The sequence below is a fragment of the Lissotriton vulgaris genome, chromosome 1_1 (assembly GCF_964263255.1).
Source record: "Lissotriton vulgaris chromosome 1_1, aLisVul1.2, whole genome shotgun sequence".
NCBI classification, from domain to species: domain Eukaryota; kingdom Metazoa; phylum Chordata; class Amphibia; order Caudata; family Salamandridae; genus Lissotriton; species Lissotriton vulgaris.
In genome coordinates, this window is record NC_141685.1 from 1,629,604,015 (window position 1) to 1,629,630,666 (window position 26,652).

The 26,652-nt window shown below is 41.8% G+C and overlaps 1 protein-coding gene across 1 annotated transcript in view; it reads right to left on the reverse strand.

Moving 5' to 3' along the window:
* Positions 1-26,652, reverse strand: part of PPP6R2 (protein phosphatase 6 regulatory subunit 2) — an 876,013-nt gene that overhangs the window by 509,050 nt on the left and 340,311 nt on the right. The window contains exon 9 of the mRNA XM_086918845.1: positions 19,683-19,796. Within this exon, the coding sequence (XP_086774971.1) occupies positions 19,683-19,796 (114 nt within the window). The remainder of the gene's footprint in view (positions 1-19,682; positions 19,797-26,652) is intronic.

The following is a 26,652-nucleotide window of genomic DNA, read 5'->3' on the forward strand; positions in this document are numbered from 1 at the left end:
TATCTTAACATCCGCATTAAGCAGGGATATATGGCGATAACTGCCACAACGGAGAGGGTCCTTTCCTGGTTTGGAGAGGACTGAAATCAGCGCTCTATTGGATAATAAGCCCAGGGTGGGTGAGCAATCAAAATCATACAGAAGATCCACCACTTTGGATTTGGTCCACTTGTAGAAAAATGCCAGTAAACCATCCTCACCCGGGGCTCTGTGATTGGGTAAATCTGAGATGGCATGTTCTATCTCCTCAGTGATGTGCCCTGAAGCACCTGTCTGCAGTCCTCTGAAAGTCATGGTAAGTGAATACCATCTAAGAAGGTGTCCGTCTGCGCTGGTCACTGAACAAATTCCAAGTAGTACGATGAAAAACGCAACTGTGAATTCCTGTGCCTTGGTGACCAGCACTGCAGAGTCCATTCCCACTTCCCTCTGACTGAGCTGCGCCGCCAGTAGCCGTCCCGCCTTCTCTACCTGCTCATAGTGCCGGTATTTCAATCTCTGAAGCAGATACTCTGCTTTGAAGGTAAAGAGGCTATTGCAGTCCATGCATGCCTTCTCAAAGCTGCGCCTCACAATAGCAGAAGGGTGAGCCATGTAAGCACGAGTGAGGCAGGCTCTATCTGCTTCCAGAACCTTCTGATGCTCATCCTTCTGCCTGCTGGATAGGTCAGTGGCTCTCATCGGCAGCCCCCTGATCGTCGTCTTCGCTGCTGCCCACAATGTCAGCCGAGCAGTCATCGTGTTCCCGATAGATCTGTATGTGGGTTTTATGCTGGCTCATGCCCACCAGGCGATTGCAGCAGGACAAGCTGTGATGCCATGGCTTGCAAATGGACCATGACAGACCCAGATCAGCCAGCAGGGCATAGGGGAGTGGTCCGAAAGTGCGCCCTCTAGTATTGAAGTCTTGCAGAGAATGGGAAGTAAGGAGTGGGCCCCGAGGACAAACTATCTTGAAGTGCTGAGAATATAAGAAGTTACATTTTACCTTTAGCTATGGTTTTAAAGTGACAAAGCCAATAGACCTTAGCTTTGCTTGACATTGCCAATGGTTTTAGGGATGCTGAACAGCATCCCTAATGCTGTGCAGCATGGCTAAAATGGAATCCTCCCATCCACCCCCTACCCCAAAAAAAGCGATATGACGCAGTGTCATTTTGCAGGCGCACCACTGATGCACTTGCCTACAAAATGACACAAAGTGTTTTTTTAGTTACTGATCCAATGTGGATCAAGAAATACAGTAACAGCATTTCCCTCCCAAAAGTAAAGTGGGGGTGGGGGGAGAGGGGAGCAATACAGTGGGCACATGTGTGGGAAACAACACTAAGGGTGGCGGAAGCAACACAGAGGATGAAGGGTTAGGTACACAACATGGGCAAGAGAGCAATGTGGAGTACGGGGAGAAGCAGCGCGCGGAAGGGACGCAACGTGTAACGGGGTAGAAGCATGTGAGCGAGAAAGCAACAGAAAGGAGAGGCACACAATGTGGAGCGCAAACCAAAGGGGAGCAGGGGAGTAACACAGGTTAGACAGGGCAACACAGAGCACAGCAGTGGGGCAAAGAGAAGCATATGAGGAAGACCGCTGGAAAATGAATCTACTCTTGGTGTGCTTAACCAAAAAGAAACAATCACTGGAAAAGTCAATAAGTCTTGCCTTTGAGATCTACTGACTTTGCTAATTGGTTTTAACCATGCTGCACAGCAACCCTGATGGCAAGAGAATGCAGAGAATGTGTCCAAACCTGCTACTTGCGAACACCTATTTTTTTTTCTATACTGACTGATTTCAGTCTGTCAGCTTCTGTACTCGTGATGTATTTCCTCCCCTATGGGTGAACCAAAGAGGGAGGATCAGTAAAAAAGCTGTTTCTGCATGATTAAAAGATTTAAATAATTTAAAAAAAAGAAGAAGAAAAATAAAACTTGATGTGGATGCCCACATTGTTCTGTAGGCAGACCCACCATCATGTATGCTCGCACATACAAAATTATGCACACTTTTTTAAATTTGGAATTACCAATCCAAGTTGATCAATAAAAAAACAACAAAAAGCCACCCCAAACAGGGGTGTGGAAGCAAAATGGGGAATGCAGGAAGGTGGCAAAGCAAAACAGGAGACAGGAAAGGGGGGTGGTGAAGCAACATGGGGAGAAGAAACAACACAGGATGGCCAGAGATGCATATGTAAGACATAGCAACAGATGTGGTGAGCACACAAACCGCACACTGTCTAAACAGACCACAACACCCTTGACTGGGTGTGTGATTAATAGTCAGGCTTTCAGATGTTGACATTTTTTGATTAAAGGATGAAAATCCTCACCACTCATGGGTGGCATGCTTCATCATCAGGTTCCTCCTCACATCACTCACCTAGTAAGTAATGTGGGCTACTAATTCCAAGTGAAACAAGCTCTTGATGAAGTTTCAGGATTGGGAACCTAGACTGAGCTGAAAGATGTGGTTGAGCGTGGCAGATTGCGAGGGCAATTGTATAAGAGTGTATTAATGCCTCCTAGTGGACTGGTAATTACTTTATAAGTGGCCATAGGGGATAGATGAAAAGAAAAACGGGGAGTGAAACTTCAACACTGTGTTTATAGAGGTGAAGCTTTGACACTTGGGCTCTGCAGGCTCCATTGTGTGACCTGAAGCATGTTAAAAAGAGACTGTGGCATGCAGGTTTCAGGTTCAAATGCAATGCTTTATTTAAAACACTTCTTGATAATAACTGAAGTGGCAATGCTTGCCTTATTATTGAATGCATGTGAATATGATGGCTGATTCCATCGACTTTAGTGATATAATTCTAACGCGACTGCTTTTTATTAATGGGGAAGACCCCTTGCCAAAGCCAATAGGCTGGCCCAATATAAACTGAGGAGGTGACCCCCTTGACCAAGCCAATACGGCTTGCCTTAGAGATATTAATGTGATGACCCTTTGACAAAGTAGGCCTTCCTTTTAAAATGAAATCCCTCTATTGCGATATTGCATCTGATATAGGTAGTAGGTATTGTGATAACGGGGTTCAGTACCCACCAAGGGTGTATTATATGAGGGTGTCACAAAGGTATTTTCTATCTACAGGATGTATATATTTCTACTTTAATGTGTAGTATTTAGTAGTACGGCTGTAATAAATCATGAATGTACTTTCTTTTTTTAAAGGAAAAGCACTGACCAAACAATATTTTATTGAGTGTTATTGCTAGATGTCAAGGAATTGAGATTACGTGACCACACCACCTCCCCTGAAGAGGCCTTCGACTGCTCCGTTTTGCTACCCTGAGAGAGTTAAGTACTACAATGGAGTACTTGGTTATCATTAAGGAGACAATTGTAGACCTAGTACTTGTGAAGGACTCACATCCTTCACAACTAATATCCCAATTTCAACACCCACCTTTCCTAATATCTTTCTCACATGGATTCATTCAGACTCTAGACAACAGTGTGCATGCCCAGGTTCATGAATGCTGCCAACAAATGCCTTTCGTCATTCAGTGCAACTACAATTTTGTGTTAGCTCTAATTGCATTTAAAAAATGGGTGGATGACTGTTTCAATATGTGGGAAACTTCTTTATGGTCCCAGTGGGTTCAGGGAGCATTTCAAATGTTGTGAAAACTTGAGACAAGTTGCTTTGAGCTATTTCAATGTTTTTTTTATGTTCTATGGAGGATAGCAAATTTAACCAGCATTGGCAAGATTAATGTGTCTAGAATTGGCGGTTAACCTTTTGGCTTAGTTACAGCTGGTTTTATTTGGTCGTGCTTTTTGCAAAACTTTGTTAGGGAAGTTGCCAGACCCTCGTCAAAGTAAAAAAAATGTTTTGGTCCCTGAACAGTGCGGGCGGACAACTCTACCTGGGCTGCTTGTTGTTGTGGACCCTCGCTGGTGCTGCTGTGGGGACGTGGGGGCGCATGACGCAGGTCTCCCCCGCTGCCGCTGCCCTTCGTCATCTTGGTGTGCGCCGCAGAGAGGGGAAGACTACACCCCCCAGGAGTCCTTGCAGCCGGACGCCGCAAACGCCCATTTTGCGCCCGCTGGCGCACAAAAGACCGCCAGAACTCCAGTGGAGCGGGTGCCCTGAACAGTGGGGGTAGACAACTCTACCTGGGCTGCTTGTTGTTGTGGACCCTCGCTAATGCTGCTGTGGGGACGTGGGGGCGCACAACGCTGGTCTCCCCCGCTGCCCTACGTAATCTTGGTGTGCGGCCGCAGAGGGGGAAGACTACACCCCCCAAGGAGTCCTTGCGGCAGGACGCCGCAATCACCCAAAAGATCGCCAGAACTCCCGCGCCACGGGACGCGCGTGGGCAGTGCCAGGCTAAGACTGGGCAAAGGGCGGGCCGTCTGTGGCCGTCAGGGGCCAGAAGAGGCCGGGCCACCCCCCTAAGCATCTCATCTAGGTGAGGGACAATAAATACTATGGGGAAACGCTCAGCTACATTGGGCCAAAAAAGCTCGGCTACCTCCACCATCGAGAGCATGCTAGAAGAAGCCGTCAGCTTGGTCTCCACGGAAATAGAACTAACCGAGAGGAGACTGTCTATGGGCTTACCGACAACCAGTGGCGGTTTTACCATGGGGGCGTTTGGGCGCCGCCCCCCCTGCTTTCTCGCCGTGCGAGAAGAAGGCAGAAACAAATAGTAGTTATTTTATCTATAACTACCATTTGTTTCTGCCTGCCCTTCTTGCACGGCGAGAACGCAGTCAGCAAACTTACTTCCTGTTTACGAGTCGAGCCTCAGGGCAGGGGGGAGTGGCTTGGGGGAGTGGCTTGCCCACTGTTGTGAATACGGACTGTTTGGACAGCCTGAGAGGCTGTCCAAACAGACAGTATTAGCAACAGTGGGCAAGCCGCTCCCCCCTGCCTCCTCCCACTCTCCGTTCTAAAGCATGGAGACAAGAAGGAATGACGTATTTAGGGCAGGCGGCCGAACCAATCAGCACCGGCTGCCATGGAGGGGAGGGAGGCTGCCTGCAGCCTTTAGTGACGACTCTGACGACGAGGCATTTGAAATCCAGGATGGCGGGAGTCTGCAGTCTCGGGACAGGACTAGAGTCCGGAGTCAGAGATGGAAGCCAAGGTACGTTTTTTTACATTTATTTTATTATTCGGGGCTGTTGTGATGGTTTTATTTTATTATTCTGAGTCAGTCTGTTATTAACGGGGCCGTTGTGATGGTTGGCGCCTAGTTAATGTTGCTGCTGAAGCACGAGATCACCACATTGTGCATTAAAATTCAGTGATTGCTGTTTTAAGAGTTCTGGCTGCGTATTTATTTAAAAAGTTACGATTGGACTAGCGCGATGCAGCGCGATTTATAGCTGCGTAGGTGGGCATTTACAATAATAAGTAAACAGAATCCATCTTTTAAGTGTGTAGTGCGCCCGTGCAAAGCTTTAGCAAATGTGGTTAACGGTGCTTTTTGTTCATTCAGATAATGTGGTGGGTTACTATTATTCGAAGCTGAAATTTCAATGTTGTTTAATGAACCGTGCATACAATAAAAAAATGCGTAATAGATTGCAAAGAATATTTCAATTGGTTTGGTGCTGAAACAATGTGTGAAGTAAATTGGACGCCTGTACGTGTGCAGCTTTGTGGATGCACCTGTAGTTTGTCGCTGGCTGGCAGAGGCGCAGAGCCGTCTGAGCTGCTAATGTGCGCCAGTAGAAGAGGCTCAATTAGTTGTAGCTGTCTGAGCAGCCTGTTTGCATTGCTTGTCTGTCTTCTGCAGTACGATTTTCATTTTACGCCCTACCACTTTCAAATGTCACCAGCCGCCACTGCCGACAACTCATTCACACATGTCTGGAGGGGAAGAGCGGAACAATCCATCGGCACCCTTGCCGTTATCACCCATTGTAATAATTAATAATCCACACACCAAGAAATGTTACCAGGGGGCCTTGAGTCTAATAAGAACGACGTGGTAATTTCTGTTGGCCAACAAGTTTACTCTGCCGAAACGCGTCGACCTTGCGTATCAATTGCACGTCCATCTGCGATCCCTCAGACGCAGAATCTAAGAATGAATGTAGCATGTATGATGAATAAGGGATGTTTGCATTTGTGAGAGTGTGGATTGTTTTGTGTTTTGTTTTCCCTGCATAAAATAGTTTTTTTACTGATGAGATCACAAAACGATGTATTTTATACTATGTGTCTTTTTGATAAAATATATGAACTGATGTGATAAATTGATAAATGAAAAATTATTTTTGTACTAAGAAATACAACTAAAAAGAAAAAAAGAATAAAATGATAAAGTTATAAAAAAAACTTTTCTTGTTGTTTGCCCTCATGTACTAAAATATTAGAATTAAAGTGTTGGATGTATACCGTTACAATTTTTGAGGTCAAGGGGGAATATATTTACTGTTAGTGCTTTGCTTTTCCCCTCTTTTTCCCTGACCATTGAAGTAATACTAGAGGGGGTCCCACTCTTATGCTAATACATTCACGGTTTTTTAACTGTGGGATTCAGTTGTTGATCAACTGACATACGTAACATATACTCTTTTGGTCTGGACATGTTCTAGGCAGGGGTACATTTTGCTGCTTTCTATAGGCATGCAACTATTCACCTAGCAATAATAGAGATCCTTTTTCTTGACTTTTTGTAAAAACAATAGATAAAAGATAAAAGCTATTGACATCTTGGTTGACAATTAAGCCTCACTTGTAGAAACTGAAAATATGGAAACCTTTGGGTTTTCAGAAGATGAGTTTAACTCACTATTAGGCCATGTGGTAGATAAAAACAACACCACTAGTAACACCTTAAGTGATAACAGCGAATGGCAGAACCTGCTTAATCTTAGAAAAAGAGCCAAACGCATTGAGTCCCATGCACGTTACATGCGAGAATACTTAGTGGCAGGAGTCATTCCAACCGGTCTCCGGGTTAGGAATGCCCCAGCACTATTCATCGAGATACGAAAATTCTTAGAAAGATGGTCTTTGATATCCAATCGCTGTTCCAGAGATTGGATGTTACTTATTATAGAGACGGCCAGAGACATCCTTATTACACTGAATGAAGAAATTGAAAAATTAGAGGAGAAACTTAAAACATCAGATGCAGTTGAAGAAGCCAAAGATAAATTGGAAAAAATACAAACTGAAATGAAAGACTTTGATATATACTTAACAAATAAGAAAACAGAAAAACTGAAAAAAGACATTAGATGGTTCTCTAAAGAGAAAATCTACCCCTTCTTAAATCCAGGTTACTATCAAAGTAACTCTAATGAGTTTCCATCAAATTACACACCTAGAAGAAACTACACGAATTTTTCTGATACTGGTTCATCAGGATCTGATAGTGAAAACTTTGGCAACCCCGGCCCCAGTGGGGGAGGGGGATACAATCCTGGACCTTTTCAAGGAAGACAAGGACAACGTAACTTCCATAACAGGGGTTTTTTATCGAGGGGCCCCTACAGGGGCAGACAAGTACACTGGCAACAACACAGAGGGAATGCACAGACCTCGACCCCACAACCTCAACAACAACAGTATGTAAAAACCAGGAATCAGCAATACTGGTGGTAGAGAATACTCGAAAAGATAGGCCAATGTCAAGTACCTTGCCCATTTATAATCTCTCATCTAGTCAACTAAAAGACGAGGAGTCGTCAATCCTGAGTAAAGGCCTTTCGTTTGTTCCGTTTACTGCGTTGAACAAATTTAAACTACAGGTTGACCTTCATGCCTTCTTTCGGAAGGTTAGGTTAAAAAATTTTTTTCCAAGATAGAGAATTATGTGATGAAGAAGAAAATCTTTCTAATTGTAAACCCCCCTCGATTTTCTCGCCCACACTAGACATGGTGGGACCAGAAGTTCAGATTTTTGAAAGACAGGTCTTAGCAGATGTTAACAGACTGTTAACTAGACCAGAGAAGTATAAATATAACCTAACAAAACAAGAAAATCTGGCATTAAAGGAACTTGGAAATAACACCAATTTGGTAATAAAACCCTGTGATAAGGGTGGTGGTATCTTAGTATTTGACAGAGTAGACTATAACAACAGAATGAGAGAAATGCTATCGAACACAGACCACTACAGACCAGCAACTGCCAGAGAACTAAACAGATTAAGTGGGCAAATCCACGAAATGACACAGGTAGCCTTTACCAACGGATACATCTGTGAGAAGGAACTGCAATTCCTGAACAAAACCTGCCCGATCACACCTACCATGTACGGTCTTCCAAAGACTCACAAAAATGAAACTAACCCTCCCCTACGTCCTATTATATCTACTATCGGTTCTAACACCGAACCACTATCAAAATACGTAGACACCTTTTTGTGCCCCTTAACCCAGAAATATGAGTCTTTTGTCAAAGATACAGGCGATATGATTAACAAAATCGAGGGTTTAGCATTTGATTCCAACTTGGACATTCTCGTAACGCTTGACATTGAGGCGTTGTACACCAACATACCTCAATGTCAAGCGTTACATGCAGTCGCTGATTTGCTGCAGAGATACCCCCAGAATAGACCGGACGAATTTATCATTCAGTGCTTAGAAATTGTACTCATGAACAATTACTTTGAGTTTGAGGGAACCCTCTTCAAGCAAGTAAAGGGTACAAGTATGGGTGCTTCTTGTGCGCCTTCGGTGGCAAACACCTACATGGGTGAATGGGAGATAAAAAATATCTTCAATTCAAATGCCCCTTTTTTCGAGAACGTCTCTGTTTGGAGACGTTTCATCGATGATATCTTCTTTGTATGGCATGGGGAACTCACAGAATTGCAAGAGTTCATTCTCTGGCTCAATGCCAGCGATACAAACCTTAAATTTACCTCGAATCATAGCCATGAAAAAGTTGAATACTTGGACATAACGATAGAAGGGAAGAATGGCGCATTAATGGTAAGCCTTTTTCGCAAGCCAACGGCTAAGAACACCATCTTGCAATTTGAAAGCTTTCATCCGCATTGCCAGAAGGACTCTATTCCCTTCGGGGAGTTTCTTCGCATTCGGCGAAATTGCACCTCCCTCTCAGACTATGATCATCATAGCAAACACCTAAGTAAAAGATTAACAGAAAGAGGATATCCCCATCGCTTAGTCCGCCAAGCTTTCAAGAGGGCGAGATTTTACGATCGGGATGCCTTACTAAGAAACAAGAGAAATAAAAGCCAAGACAAAATTGTGTGTGTTGTAAATCACTCCACACTCAATTACAAAATCAAAAACATAATTAATAAAAACTGGAGGATACTGGAAGTTGAAGGTGAAAAAAGCCTAGAAAAACCATTGGTGACATATCGACGCAACCAAAATCTGAGAGATCGTTTGGTCCATACCAGGAGCAAAACGGTCACAACAGAGAAACAAATGACACTTACAGGTGGAGACACGATTCGAGGTAACCACAAGTGTGGTAACTGCCATGCGTGTGATGCTGCAATCACAGGCAATTGTCTATCTCACAATGACAAAACTATTACTCTTAGGTCATTTACAAACTGTCGCAGTAAAAACATCGTATACTATATCGTATGTCCTTGCGGATTGCCTTACATAGGAGAGACTGGACGCGAATTTAGGCTAAGATTTAGCGAACATAAATCTTCAGTGCGAACCAACAAACTGACATCACCGCTAACCCAACACTGCACGGATCATAACCACAATGAGCTAGATTTGAAGTGGTGTATCTTGGAGAAAATCCAATGTAGGAAAGGAGAATCACCAGAGATAACAAGGAAAAAACGTGAATGCTTCTGGATTTTTTATTTTGACAGTGTCAAAAGAGGCCTAAATGAAAATATTTCGTGGTATGTGACATAATAAATTTTGAAAATAAACCATACATATTCATATCAAAATTTAAATCCCTTGGAGATGATATGATCTTCCACATATCGCGCAATTATGCAACTACATTGCCATCCAGAAATGGCCGCCGTGTTATTGTATGCATGTGACCATGCTTAACATACCCGTATACAAAGTGGGTTTTTTATTATTATTTTTATTTTATTTTTATTTTTATTTCCTTTTAACCCCATCTCAATATTGGCATTTACTCTGCTAAGAAATCGTACGCAGAGATGCCACAATCTAAACCCACTTAGGAAATGATTCTATATACATCACATAGACAGATAATTTTATCTCCACTCAGAAATGGCCGCCGCGGTTTCTCAATCACGTGACCGCCAGCAACTCGACTGCCGGTTTGGTTGTCAAACATCCCCTTTCTACCGTATTGGATACTGGTGGCGAGAAGCGCGAAAACTACGTATATAAGAAGGAAGTATCACAACCAGAGTCTAGGCTTCCTTGTCAGTGCAAGTAAGAAGGTTTGGACCGGACGAGAGAGGATTCGAAGTAAGTACAGCGCATAGCGTAGTTAGCACCATACGCGAGAGTGGTTTAATAAATAGTAGCGAGCGACAGTAAACCGTCCTTACGAGGGTGTACTTCTCTTTCCACCTCCAGAACATTTAAAACAATGTTTCTCTGAAATCGTAAAAGGAGGAGCCCTGCCTCATATCGCCTGCATTTTCCACTGCTAAAGACCGTTCCTCAAAAGAAAGGTATCAGACTCAGAGATAAGGTAAATCCTGACATACCTTACCATACTCCTAATTTCTTTTGTATATGCTAAAAACGAACAAGATTAGATCTATGTATTCTTTCTTAAACTTCTTTACAGACTTACATCGGTTCCACTAAGAAAACACAGCAGTCATTTGCGTTTCTACACACGAAGAGAGTAACCTTACACTCCAAGTCCTACATATTGTGACAATAAGGTCAGTAATATAGAGACTACACTAGTTTATCATCTATAGTGAGTACCAGATAGTAAATGTGTATTCCTTTGTGTACCTTTTTGTGGTCCTTATAGTATAACGCCGGATCCACAAAAAACACAAAAAACAAGCCTTTGCACCAACAACTAGAAAAAAGAAAAAAAGACAATTTCTGATAAAATAGGTAAGCGATTGGCTCACATTTTCTTGATAAATCTCCCTTATATATAGATAACATCTCAGAACAGTGACAGTATCTGTTCTTATTCTTATTCAGGTAGTATTACAAAAATAAACCCTGAAGACCATTGCTGCGAATTTGAAAGGAATCCTTTTCTAAAACAAAAGGTACATAGTTGTTGATCTAAGTCACATCAGTTTCATCCTGACATGTGGTCAAAAGCATCCCACATGTGAACAAGTCTCAAAATGGCAAAACATTTAGATAAATTTATACCTATCGTTTGATATCAGCCTAGGTATTGATTGATAAATATCTTTCACCTGCAACACAATCGTTAGCTGTGGTTATAATAGACACTCCTTTTGTTAAAGGGTTTCTCTGTCAACAGTACCAGAGTTCTCATTTAATGCCTTCATCTGTCTATAATCTTAGAGTTCTGTGTCGATTATGAAAGTCATGTAGATGTCACCCCGTTTGCTTTGGTTCATGACCAACCACAAGAGTATTAGAGTAACGACAATATACTATGTAAAAATGAATTATGTCCTGTTTTTTGGTTATACATAGGGCGACGTAACTGAGAACAATAGTAAAAAGTTATAGAATAAGTAAAACAATGTATGTCATTTTTCGTTACAGATATCTAATTATGCAGGGGCCATAAAAAGATTGTTTGTGCCTGAGCATTCTGCAATACAGGTCCTGAGGAAGGCAGTTTACTCTGCCGAAACGCGTCGACCTTGCGTATCAATTGCACGTCCATCTGCGATCCCTCAGACGCAGAATCTAAGAATGAATGTAGCATGTATGATGAATAAGGGATGTTTGCATTTGTGAGAGTGTGGATTGTTTTGTGTTTTGTTTTCCCTGCATAAAATAGTTTTTTTACTGATGAGATCACAAAACGATGTATTTTATACTATGTGTCTTTTTGATAAAATATATGAACTGATGTGATAAATTGATAAATGAAAAATTATTTTTGTACTAAGAAATACAACTAAAAAGAAAAAGAATAAAATGATAAAGTTATAAAAAAAACTTTTCTTGTTGTTTGCCCTCATGTACTAAAATATTAGAATTAAAGTGTTGGATGTATACCGTTACAATTTTTGAGGTCAAGGGGGAATATATTTACTGTTACAACAAGGGCCTCAAGCCACTGCCAGCGCTGGTAACTCTGCCTCGGTCACTAAAGCGGTGGGGGAGAAAAGGAAAAGAGGACCTTCAAAAATGACTAGCAGCAAGAGAAAACAGCCATCCCGCCTAAAAACTCAACCTACACCTTTGAGCTTGTGGAGAAAAGGACCCACTGATGCGCCTGCTGGCCCCACTGTCCAAATAGAGGATAGCACTGTGGACATAACCATACCAGAAGCTGCATCGAATTCGATCCATACTCAAACTGAATATACAGCAGCAAATGGCACAAATGGAAGGATGAGTGACGTTCTAATTAGCACTATTGTGGACTCTGTTTACGATCGATCAAAAGATTTAGTAGATAAAAAATGTAATGTTTTCAAACGTCTGGATAGGCTACAAAACCTGGTTAAGAAACAGGATGTAAAAAAAAAGGGGGTTACCATTATTGATAAAATCAGGGGAGAACAGAAATTAAAATCAATGGAGACAATTACCCAGGGACTGTCAATTAAGAGCGGTGACCTTATGTCACCAAGTACCAATAATGCATGTGCCAAGTGTGGCAATTCTAAGATCAGTTTGTTCTATAAGTCTACCCCCAGCTCGTTGCCCCCATTAAATGCAGCTTTCGATAATGGGTCCAGTAGCAATAGTATGTCCCGTATTTCTGCATCAACTACCCCTGTGATGTTAGTCCCTGTCTCCAAGAATACACCCATTGTTGGGAATAACACTCCTACCCCAGAAAAACAAGTTAGGAGCCCATCTGAAGAAGTCTTACATCTACCACCCGAGGCTTGTCCCTACGTCGTAATCTTAGCTGGCGTACCTCCTCTGAAGAAAGATCAAACTGAGTCCTGGGAACAACTTAAGAATAAGAGCATTGATTAGTTATCAAAGTACAAGGGTCTTGGGATAGAGCACGCCACTGAAATTTTAATGGTGCGACGTGTGGGATCTTCAGATAAGAATATTACAGGTGATTGCATAGTTGTGAATTTCAGACGCCACTCCATGGTGAAATGGCTATTGCAAGCACAAATGAATCACAATATTGCCTCAACCCTTAAACATTCATTACCCCTGGGCTTTTTCTATAAACCTGCCCGGGGAGCCTGCAATTCCACCATTCCCACATACACCACTCAGAATCGGTTCACTGTTCTGTCTAGCCTGGAGATCCAAGACTGACTGGTGAATCGATAATCGACTGCTGTATTGGGATTGGCAGAACCCCTAAGGATCTGTCCGGATGTTACTGGACCCAGACCCTCAGTTCCTATCCTAAATGTACTTAGCTGGAACATCGCAGGACTAAGATCCAAATTGAATTCTGTGGAATGGGTTAATCTGGTTAGCAACTATGACATCTTGATGTTCCAGGAGACATGGTGTACAACTGAACTCTTTCTTGAGGGATTTGTATGTTATAATAATATTGTTCCCAGCCCCAAAATAGGTCGACCATGTGGGGGGTTATCAACATGGATAAAGACTATAGCAGGGAGTAACATAAAACCCCTGGTGACAAATAATGAGAATTTTCAAGCCACGATCTAGTCACAGGGAACCTCGATATGTTTAATCAATTTTTATAATAATGATTTTACATCACTACCAAATAGGAATTTTTGCAATTTGTTTGAATTTATTGATAATTTAGAGTATGAGCACAGGTATGGCAAATTGGATGGAATCTGCCTAGGAGGGGACTTTAACGTACGTTTGTATAGTGGTACTGACAATATTCTCACTGTACCGGCTAGGGCCAACCTATGTAAAAGAGGGAAAGAGTTTCTTAATTACTTATCCCCTCGCAACCTGATTAATGCAATGGAAAAGGTTGGCGTTAATTCGGAGAAAGGTCCACTGCCAACTTACAGAGGACGGCGTTGCTCATCCACCATAGATTATGTTTTTATTTCATCTTCACTGGTAAATTATTTAGTTAAGGGAGAGGTTTTATGTACTATTCAGGGTGATCATAACCCGATTTTAACAACTATTAGCCTCCCTACCAAATTTACAACCAAAAAAGAAATTGGGGCCAAACATCTGGAGGTATCCACCGACCGGCTTAGAGTTATTTGGAAGGGCATAGACAATAAAGCCCTACTTGCAAGTGTAATAAAATCACATCCCTTGTTGGTGGAGACGTGTCTTTCAAGTAGCTGCACGGGTGTAGCGATCTTTGAGGCCTTTACTGGGTTATGCGCCGGTATTAAACACGCAATCTCAAGACCGGTCACAAATTTAAGCAAGAATCCCAGATGGTTTGATGGTTCATGTTCCCAGGCTAATAGAGAACTGCATGAGGCACTAGTGGCCAAACCCAGGGACACAACCTTAGTGAGGGCATTGAGGGCACGCTATAAGAAAGCAACCAAATATCGCTCTGATGAGTTATTGAAGGAACGTTGGGTGAACATTGCTAGTGCTGCTTCACTTAAAGACGTAACCGGATTTTGGAAGGAAGTAAAAGCTATGAGGTCGATGGGTTTGAACATCACTCCCATAAGTTGTAACATACCAAGCGAGTTATGGGAAGAGCATTTTGCTAGAATCTATACAGTCCCTCCAACGACGTCTAATACTCATACATGCCTCCCAATCTCAAAGGTTGCAATATCCATAACTGAAGTCAAGGATGCGATACATCAAAGCATAGGGAATAAAGCCCCAGGTTCGGATGGACTCCCAATCGATCATATAAAACACGAACCAGACCTTTGGGCCCCTCTTTTATGCAATGTTTTTAATAATTTAACCGATACAGTTATCCCAAGCACTTGGTCGACCAGCATTATCGCGCCCATTTTAGAGAAAGGTGACAGATCCAACCCCAGTTGCTACCGCCCTATTTCTCTGATAGACAATACCTTGAAGATCTTGGGCAGGGTTGTCTTAAGTAGGATCAGGAATTGGGCTGAAGAAAACCACATTTTAAACTGTTGTCAACTGGGTTTTAGAAGTAACGTGGGACACGTCGAACAGTGCTTGAATTTAAAGCTTATTTTGGATAAATATACTATTGCACAAAAAGCACCTCTTTATTTGGGTTTTATGGATTTAACCTCAGCCTTTGATTTTGTTAATAGATCACGTTTATGGGAGATTCTTTTAAGTTATGGGTTGGATGAGGCCTTGGTTCATTTTTTGGCGTATTTGCACAGGGATTTGAGGGCAAGGGTGAGGATAAGTAATGAAGGGGATGTCTCCGGGGACATCGCCATTGGTAGAGGGGTAAGACAAGGTTGCGTCTTAGCCCCTCTACTTTTTATCCTTTACATAAATGAATTACATAACTCCCTGTCCAAGCTAACTAGCGATGTACCCAAAATTAATGGCAAACTATTCCCTGCACTTTTATACGCAGACGATGCAGTCCTATTGGGGCCGCACCCCGAACGCACTCCGCACTTTAATTACGGGGTTTGTGTCCTTTATGGCTGATTTGGACCTTTGCACTAATTTAAAAAAATCTTATATAATGTTGTGTGGGCCGAAAAAACACCATATTAATTTTATAACGTCCAGCAGTGAATCCCTAACACACACAAGCACTTTTCCCTATCTGGGCCTAGTCTTTTCAGACTCTGGCTCTTGGCAAGCACATGTAGCCTAAGGTAGAATTAAATTTGCCAGAGCTGTTAATTCAATCATCAGCCTTCAGCAGCCTAAACGAGTAGAGGTGGTCATACCCTTGCTCCAGATATATAAATCGCAATGCATACCAACGGCCACGTACGGTGCCGAAGTCTGGGGGCATGCAAAATGTAGTGGGATACAACTTGAAGAGAATAGATTTTGTAGGAAAATCGTTTGGGTTCAAATTTCATCCCCAAATTATATATGTCATAAAGAACTGATCCTGCACTATGTGGAAGACTTTATCAGGTCCCGTCCTGCCATATTTTGGTTACAAATATGGCAAAACCCCGCTGCGTCCTTAACCCAAGAGATAATTATAGATTGCCTCAAGTGTGATAGGGGCGGCAGTATACCGTGGCTTGATGCAGTTAAGAACAGTCTAGCAAGCGTGAAGCAGGAGCACATCTTCTCTTGCCCATTATCTACGGGTGGCACAAGTGTAAAATCACTAAGTGGGGCACTGTATGATTTGTATAGTAAAGAAAGAGAAAACATTGAACATCATAAATCATCGATTACAAGATATATGCCCCTCTTGGAGGTACAGAGTAACCAACATCATATGCCCCAGCATTACCTCACGAAAAATATAGGAAGATGGAATAGGAGCCTACTGTTTCGTCTTAGGGACGGTAGTATAAAATATTCACTTTGCTTCCCGTTAGAATTCAATAGCAACCTCGAGGAGTTGCACTGCCCATGCGGCATTGGCAGGAAACAAACAATGCTACACTTTTTATTCTTTTGTAAATTTTATACTAGATACACTAAACAGTATCTAATTTCCTATTTTAAGGAACGGGCTGTTTCTGATTTTAAATTAGCATATCACAAAATCCTACAGTTAGGAAGTGATGACATGATCCTCCGGGTAAGCACGTTTTTACAGGCCACGGTATGCTCACGTGCCTCTATGAATGAATTTTAATGTGTCGTAAAAATCCTGTAATACTTTCCGGTGCAACGTTTTTTAATCTATCTTTATGATGGTATGGTATTGTTTGTAAGTTAAATTGCCTTGTGGGAAGTTGCCATTACTTGAAAACTGTATATAGTGCTAAGCTGAATCACACAGGTCTTGCTGCTTATTACTGCTTTACCTATCGCACAGTATCACACCTTATTTTGCTGATTTTGCACATTGGCCCGAACTTTATAATCTGCACTATGTTATTAATGCTGCTAGACTAGGCATATTGTTTGTCTTACTGCCCGCCACTATATATTATTTGCAATATATTGCTGACATTGCACATTGGTTCAAACCACATAATTTGCACTATATTTACACGCTGCTAGTTTTGATAGGGCCATCCAACCCGTCTTCTTGATTTTATACAGTGTGATTTTAGGTATGTATTGGATGATACTGTGTATTTATTTGTTTTAAAAAATGTGTATTGTATTTTCCAATTGGTGGTGATTAATTGTGCTTTTATGGATATTCCTATCCGAATAAAGATTATTTGACTAGACTTGACTTTGGTTTTACAGTAGTTCCTGCCACTGAAGGGAACTACTTTGCGATAGATCTGCTCTCAGTGAAAGGACATAGTGCAGTCACCTACAATGAAGCTAGCCAAATGCAAAAGTTGGCTGCCCGTCTTGTATGGTATAGTGGGTGAAAGAACATGGAATGGTACAATTAGAAACTGATAAATAAAGTAGACTGATGGGGAGCCCTTTTAAATAAGTAGATTATACCTATAGTTTTAGTTAAATCAAAAGGTCATTCCTAATGTCAGACCTAAAAAGTGCTTTTAGAAGGCCTAGTGTAAACTAGGTCTGAACCGGGTGCTCTCGCTTTGTGTCCCTAAGGTTTCAGAATGTATAGATCATTTAGTGAAGTTCAAATCAATGTGTATACAAAAACTCATTCAACATGATTTTGTGAAGTTTGAAGGCTTATTTAGTAAACATTGTTTCAACACATGTACTTCTAGAATATTTACAAAAAATGACAATAGCAATGAATCAAAAAATCCGTTGAGCAATCAAACTATGATTCAACAAAAAATATTATTGGCAAAATTAGACATTTCCCAATGCATTTCGGGTCAGCACGACCCTTCTTCAGGGGAATTTTCTAATGTAGAAACAAAATTCTGTTCACAGTGTCAACCACTTCAGTCCGTTTTCAGGCACTGTATGGTACTTAAATCTGTTCTTGAATCTGGTAAACAGATGCTACTGAATCCAGTTCCAAGTCAATTAACTTGCTCGTTGTGCTGAGGATAGTAATTTTTCACATACAATTTCTAGTGTACAAGTCCGTGATTCTATGCGCGTAAACTTCTACTCTCCCGATGGTCCAACTCGTCTCGCTAAACAACCTCCTTTCTCTGGCGTCCGCTGACCTCTACCCCCTCAAGCGCTTCCGGCATCGGTTGAGGGGGTAGAGGTGAACGGACGCCAGAAATTGTATGTGAAAAATTACTATCCTCAGCACAACGAGCAAGTTAATTGACTTAGAACTGGATTCAGTAGCATCTGTTTACCAGATTCAAGAACAGAATTAAGTACCATACAGTGCCTGAAAACGGACTGAAGTGGTTGACACTGTGAACAGAATTTTGTTTCTACATTTGAAAATTTCCCTGAAGAAGGGTCGTGCTGACCCGAAATGCATTGGGAAATGTCTAATTTTGTCCATAATATTTTTTGTTAAATCATAGTTTGATTGCTCAACGGATTTTTTGATTCATTGCTATTGTCATTTTTTGTAAATATTCTAGAAGTACATGTGTTGAAACAATGTTTACTAAATAAGCCTTCAAACTTCACAAACTCATGTTGAATGAGTTTTTGTATACACATTGATTTGAACTTCACTAAATGATCTATACATTCTGAAACCTTAGGGACACAAAGCGAGAGCACCCGGTTCAGACCTAGTTTACACTAGGCCTTCTAAAAGCAGTTTAACCTCAGATGTGGGCTCAACTGACCCACTGGGTAGCTCCTAAAACATAAAGTTAATTTTCCTACAAAAGGATTAATATTTGAAAAAAGAGGAGTGCAGACTAGACTCTTACATTGCAGACCTAAAAAGTGCCCATTTCTAGAACACGAAAACGTGTTTAAGCAATATAACTCTTGATGTTTATGTACCAAGCTTCACATGTACAAAAAAAACACAAAAAACAAACTCCTGGGGGCTATGAAGAATGTGGTGCAGTTTGGACAAATGTTGCTTAAAGTTTGCGCAAAACAGCGCTACTCAATTCCCAATGGAAAGTGTAATGTAACCTTAATCATACCGGCACTATTTAAACACAACAATAAATGTTCAGCAGTGAAATCCTATGAAATTTAAGAGACCCATAAATTACACATACGAATTTAAAATAACATTAAAATTTCTCTTACTTGCATTTTTGTCACAAAGATTAAGCACTGTTACAGTAACAGGTTCATTACATGACAGTGACATGCTCAGCAGATACTAGTGCAAATGTTTTAACTTCGATTAAATTGCAATCATTTAAATATTCTAAGCACTGGATCATTCTCCATCTTCTTAAAAATGATGCTTTAAGCTGGATATGCTTAACTAATGTAGTGCTGAGAATTGAAAAGTCTGCAGGACAATCACTTTGTTTATGCAGGTTTTCTTGCATTATACACCGATATGCACAAAATGCAGATTGCACTGGTAGCGATATGATGGAATTAAAATCACAAAATAAATCCTCATTGTTTTCAAACTCAGGATAAAAATAAAAATAAAAGCAGAAATGTAAAAACCTGTTTAAACACTCCGTTATGAGGAATACGCTACATGGTAAACAATATTAACATGCACTGCCTAGTCACACAAGTCTTTATTAAGAATAAAATGCTATATACGGAGAAAAAAATATATTTCTTAGGAGATGTCAAAGGAACCTACCCTGACCTCCTAGTCTCTAGCAAAGTGAGTAAAATCTGCGTTCCATTCACAATGCAGTTCTCGGTCCTCTCTCCATCAAACATGTTCCGTAAAATCTGCTCCACGCACTCCTGCCTGTGAATAAACAAGGAAAGTTTACTTTTGCGTAGTAGTAGCTTTCTGTTGAGGATTCCTCCCCCGTGAAATCCTGAATACTTCCTTTGCGTGAGTATCCTACTAAACCGACTGGAAGCCTCCTTTACAAGCTTAGGACCGAATATATGTATTAGAAAATCAGCTCAACCACAAATGCTGCCCAATGACAGAAATCACTTCATGAACAAGAAAAAACATGGTCATAAAAAGATCATCATAAAGACACAAAAAAAGGGCAGTAACTAAACTTTTTGTCCAATAAAGATATTATATTCGTAAGAGCTACTTTTATAAAAAGCGGCCTTGGTTAAAACTGGATTGTCCAGATTCACACTTAAACAATGCACACATTAAAGCAATTGATTTTAGCGTTCGATGTGTTTCTACTGAAACAGTAAGAGACTGGGTCTGTGGCTCCAGCAGTTTAGAAACCAGTGAGCCATGTGGATAGCAAAGCTCTCCATCGAGAAAACATGTAAAGATAAATGTGCACATTTCTGACCCCGCTTTATGCACAAGCATATTAATTGAAGGGTGTGCAAAATTCTCGTAATTTGCTTTCGTGTAACTAAACAAAATGACAGTAAAATTACGCGAAATAATGTGAAATCTAGACCTGTCACTTTGCGCTATATTTTCACATGAAATGCGCCCTTGCATCAATTTTTGGCGGGATGATGAATTTTGCACTACATAAAAAAAGTACAAAATAAGAAAAGAATAGCAAGGAGACAATCATGCTTTTGTTCCCAAGCGTACTGCAAACTGCTCATTTGCAGTGATTTTTTTCCACTGATTGCCTGCAAGTGTGCAAAGTTGCACAACTTAGAGAATTTTGCATAACAAGTGTACCCAGCGTAATTGAAATGCTGCCCAAGTAACATATATATGTATGTATACATATATACATATATATATATATATATATATATATATATATATGTATATATATATATATATATATATTTTAAGCACCTTCACCATGCATACATCACGTGATTAGTGAAAATGAAAAATATATATATACTACGTAGACTTGGACAATCATAGTGTGTGACATTTCATTGTTATACGCAGCAGCAAGGACTCAAAATGTACAACATAATTATGGGTTAAATCCATTGAGAAATTTTAACAAGCATTAGAAATGCAATAGGTCTCGGATTTATTTGAGTTAGAGGAAATGTCATTGTAAATGGCAATGTCTTTTCACCAAGTGTTATGGAGTATATGTATGTAGTGTGTAATGGAATTATGTGGCTTGGATTGGAATTGTAGCAAAGGTTGCATGCTGAGCTTTAGATGGTTATGTTTAAAAGTAAAGTTTGTAATACTGCTATTGGTGCAATAGTTAACACTTTAGGAGCGTCGAACGTTCAGCGCCCAGTGCTGAACGTTCGAATAACGGGTGCAGCCCCGTCGGCCAACGGTCGTGCGCAGCACTGGCAAGGTAGTGCTCGCGACGACCGTTGGCCGACGGCAGCACTTAAAGGGTTAATTGTGGATTTGTTAACAATTGATGTATGTAGTGATGGCTGTTGGTGTGCACTGACGGGTGGTGGTGTGTGCCTGGTGAAAGCGTGCACTGACGGGTGGTGGTGTGTGTATGCCTGCTGAAAGTGTGCAGTGACGGCTGGTGGTGTGTGTGAGCGTGGTGAAAATTTGAGGGTGGAGTTGGAGGGTGGACAGTATTATACCTCTACTTGTACTTTGTTCGCTGTTGTAACAGATTATATATATATATATATATATACATACATACACACATACAGACACACACACATATATATATATACACATATATATATACATACATACATATATACATATAAACACTGAATAAAACAAAAGGTTAAAGTAATGTTATTGTTAGGAGTCACTTCATTTCTATTCTATTCTATTCTATGAGGGTCACTAGAACTACTCTTGCAAACCCCCCCTGTAGAAGCAAGGAACCGGCCTGACACCAGTCATTACTTTAAGGGAATTAAACACCGATTGGTCGACAGGGACTACAAATTGGAGGCCATACGTTACTAAGGCACATCTTGAGAGAATGATTTTAACATCCTACAAAATCTCAATATACACAACTTTCAGAAGTAAAACACTTTTGAATCTTTTTTGCAAATGGCCAGAAAATTAGGGATTATCCTAAATACAACTTTTTGCCAAATTAACCATGTAAATTTGCCTGATTTTTAAGGTATATGGGTGCCTAATGTGCAAGTACTGAACTTCCCTTGAAGGAACTGTTACATACTTGCACTCCATATTCCGCATAGAAGGTATTCTCACTGAAGCCATAAATATACAATAGTCCTGCATGGACGAAGGGAACCCGGAACACACAAAGTATGTGTATATGTTTTCTGATGTTGGAGTTATCCATGTCAATGTTGAAATGTTCCACTACACCTCCATAAGTCTGTGACAGGCCCGCCTTTACTGCATTTTTCTGTAGAAAACTACAGTATTATAATTAAACATAAAACCAATTTGTAGCATCTAGTTGTAGAAAAAGCTACGTAGTCGTATAACTGCAAAAAAACAAAATTAAGGGAAAGTGCCAAAAGGTCGAAAGTGCACTAAGTACAGACTATAGCTTTAAGTAAACCGACAGCTACTATTGCCCAGCATACAATATACAGGCAGCTTTCGAACCGAAGAATATGACTTCTCGGGTGTGGCTTTGCCAATGAAGATGGCAGACGCTCTTGGTCTGAGCTCCAGCAGCCCCACAAGTCATCAGATATCATCCGCCGAGGGAATAGTTGATCTCAACTCAACCTTCGCTCACTGGAGACACAGGCGAAGCGTCCAACAGGAGTGGCTGGACGGAGGGGGTTGACCGGGGGTGAACTGACATCTGCAGTCTACCCATGCTTGACGGGCTATGGGGACCGTCCGTGATGCTGCAGGGTCGTCTAGGCACCTGTTGGTTGGAAAGGCCAAACGGAGGTGTGTGCTCTAGAGGGCACCTACCTGATGATGGAGGGCCCTTCAAGAGTGACACGCAGTGGTAGAATTGGGCCATGACGGGGCAAATCAGGAAACTCTGAAAAGACCTATTGCTCATCGGACAAGATCTCAGTAACACTGCTGACAGTCACTGTCATGGAGAACAGAACATCTGAGCATGAAGACTCCCAACAGTTCTGCCAGTCTGTGGATAAGACCCTATGACACACTGTGGTCCTGATAGTGGCATGAGCAGAGGACGCAGAGGGCCGCTCCAGACAGAACAACATCATGGTGGTGGGCACTCCAGAGGGCCCGAACACGAACGCCTTCATCACTACTATGTCTCCCCATGCTTCATACTGGAACGTGTTCATAAATCTTTCAATGTGAGCCCCCACCCAGGCTCTGCCTAGGCCCATCATCACCCTTTAACCTAACTATTGCGACCAAGACAATATACTCTGAGCCTCTTGCACACAAGACTAGTAGAATTGCAAATCATCATGCAATATGACCTTTCCCAATTATACCCTTAAAGTTCAGCAACAACGCGCTCCTTCCAAAGAGTCAAACCGAAACTGCCAGCCATAGGATTTCAATACATGCTGCTCTTTCCTGCGCGCCTCATGGTACAGTTCAGATGAAAATACCGTTTTTTTGGACACTCCCCAAGGCTCCGCTTCAGACCAGGAGGTTACCATGGAGGGACGACGAGTGAGACCGAGGTGGTAAACAAAACAGGTGAAACCACCTACAGAAAGAGACAACAGAGCCCCAGGAACACCAGGCTGCATCCTATCGGGAGGCCCAGTCGACAGTGATGTTCTATTCCTCTTTAGGTGCGTGTATATAGGTTTTCCTGAAACATGTCCTTATACAGGCACAATTCGCATCGTCCTTATATAGGCATAAGATCCCAGTCCCTATTTAGGCATTAGCCATGCTATCCAAATACAGGCATGGTCACCTACATCCGTCCACCCCAACCTCACAACAAGCTCTTAAAAAACAAGACCCTTAAGCTCTTGGGAGTTCCCCTAGCACAGGATTATTGATTTCTCCAAGAACTCATTTATTATGCATGAAACGCTATTCCTTAAGGGTTTATTCCTGACGTCTTCCTCTGCCCGACTTTACATCAACGATAACATTCCAAGGCACCTACCAGGTACAAATATACCTTCCCTTGTCCAAGAAAGCATGACGCACTGACAAGAGACGCTGTCATCCCTGCTCACAGACAATCCAGCTTCGGTGTTCGGACTCCCTTCGCGTGGTGATAGAGTTCGAGATCCGGAAAGAGATTCCCACCTCTCTCATTCTCAAGGTATGGAGCCGACTAGAACCTAGAGGGACTCTTGGCATACCAGACTTTGCATACTATACTTTCCCATACTATAGGATACATCGCCTACTTCTTACCTTGTACTACATTTAGGTTAGGTACACTGGGTTAGAACTAGTTGGAGAAGCATCTTCTGAGTACTCACATTTTTTAGCTTATGTTATTTATGTATATGAATATATGTGTCATAGCTAAAAGATAATGTTATTTAATTATTTATTTTATTTTGAACGTTTTATATAGCGCGAACATGACCACAGAGGGTATCAGAGCACTTTACAGATTATGCAAAAGGAAGAGTACATGGAACACACAAATAATCATCAAATCGACAGGTACAAATATTTAGAATGTCCAACAGTCTCAAGAACATAGCATGTAGGGCACAGAGCAGCGTCAAATGGTCCGAGAGTCAAGTGGGGAAGGAGGTCTGAGGCAGATATGTTTTCATCAAGAGCTCTTTAACTTCTAATTTGAACAGGGCAGAGGAAGGGATCACCCTGACTTCGGGGGGGAAGAGAGTTCCAGATCCTTGGCGCCATACTTGAAAATGATCGATTATAGGTCTTTTTTTTCTTGAATTTTTGTGGTTTGAGTAATAGAGTGCTGGCACTTCTAGAGGCTCTTGAACCACATGAGAGCTCCAATTTCTGAGCGAGGTACATCAGGGTCTTGAGGTGGATGGCTTTGTGAGTCATGCATGCAATTTTCAGCTGTATCCGAGCTTCAGAGGGGAGCCACTTCAGAGATAGCAAGTCAGGAGAGATGTGGTTGAATATTTTTTGTGCCGGTAACAAACCTGGCTGCCGCATTGAGGGTCACCCTAAGGGGAGCAGTTATCACTCCTGGCAGGTCACACAGCGTAGCACTGCCATAGCCCAATTTGCGATCACCAATGCTTGCACTGCAACCTTTAGGTCATGAGCAGGGAGATATGGTTTGAGCTTCCTAAGGATGCGGAGTTGGAAGTTTGCTCCTATTTCTTTCTACTGCTTACGCTGTACATAATATATCTTGCTTACTGGCTTACGATTTTAACAGCTCATATCTCTTACACAAGAAACAAGACTGTTCAATAAATCCTTTTATTGAAACGCCCGTCTATTCTTTCTGCGCAACTCTGAAGAAACTAAGCATGCGCGATTAGCTGAGTGAACACGGCCCCCTCGCTATCCTGAATCCTCGTAGATTTTAAGCCCTTCTGTTCGTATTCCTGCAATCCACAGACTCCTTGTTTGTATAATGATAATGTAGACATTTGTGGATTATAATGTGACTCCCTCACACTATGATTATTTGTAGCGGGGTTAGCTCTCCCAAGTCACAGGAGGACTCCCAGACCCTCTAAAGCAGGGTTTCTGTCAGGGTAAAGTTGATCTGATATTCGGAGGGAGGTATGGACTTTGGTATGCCGTGTCGGAGGCACCCCAATGTCAGTACTACAGCAGGTACTTCCAGTTTTAGAAGTATAGGGTGGGGGGAGGGGAGTTAGGTTGGGAATTCCTTGGAGATTACGCTTATAGTATTTACACCCTACTTATAGAGCCCACAGCTACACTAACAATTCACGCACTCACCTACTGCCTCCATTCTTCACCTATCATGGTCTGTGGCCCCTATGACAGCTAAACTACATCAGGAGGAGAGGCTTGGTATCCTGAGACTCCTCAACTGGAATGTAAACGGGCTATTCAAGAAGATCAAATGGGGGTGGGGGTGATCTTAAAGGCTGCCCACAAGGCAGGTCTAGACATCTTGCTCTTTCAAGAAACCCATCTTGTTGGCAACAAATGCACCTTCTTAACCCAAATGGGTTCACGAAGGTGCTTTGTTCTGGGTTTATAGGAGGTCAAGACGGGTAGCCATACTCCTGAAAGGAAACGTCCTGTATCACCAGTAATCAATGTCTATGCACCTCCCCAATCACAGGCATTCATGCACGTCATATGCATTGTCATTTTGTAGTTCCCAACTGGCCCCTGGATCCTAGGGGAATGGGGGGCTCATGAACTGTGTTGCTTACACCCGTAGAGAGTGCTCCTCTGTGGGCTTGGACATACTTTGCCAAGGACGGTTCTGGCCCGCCTCAAGGACATTATAGGTTTCCTTAATGCTTGGTGGTACTGTTAAGCTACAGAAAGAAGTTACACATTTGTTTCGTGGTTTCACAAGACCATTTCAATATTAGACTACTTCTCCTCCCAAAATCTCCGGGCTATATGCTAAGTGAGGCGCACATACAAGCGTTGAATTATTGGTAGCCGTGGGGAGGGGATGAGGCCACCCCGGTGGCATTTGAGTAAGTGGACCATGACAAATGTGAGTTCTAGGCAGCCCTGCACAGTACTACTAGTGAATACTAGCACCACAATGTAAGTTTGGTCGCCTCTCCTGTGATCCTACTGGGAAGAACTGAAGGCCACCATATGTAGTTTCATTAACAACTATCGCGCGACCCACCTCCGTCGTGTACACACCAAAGTAGAGAATCTAAAGTCGAGACTCCTTGAAATCCAGGACCAGCAT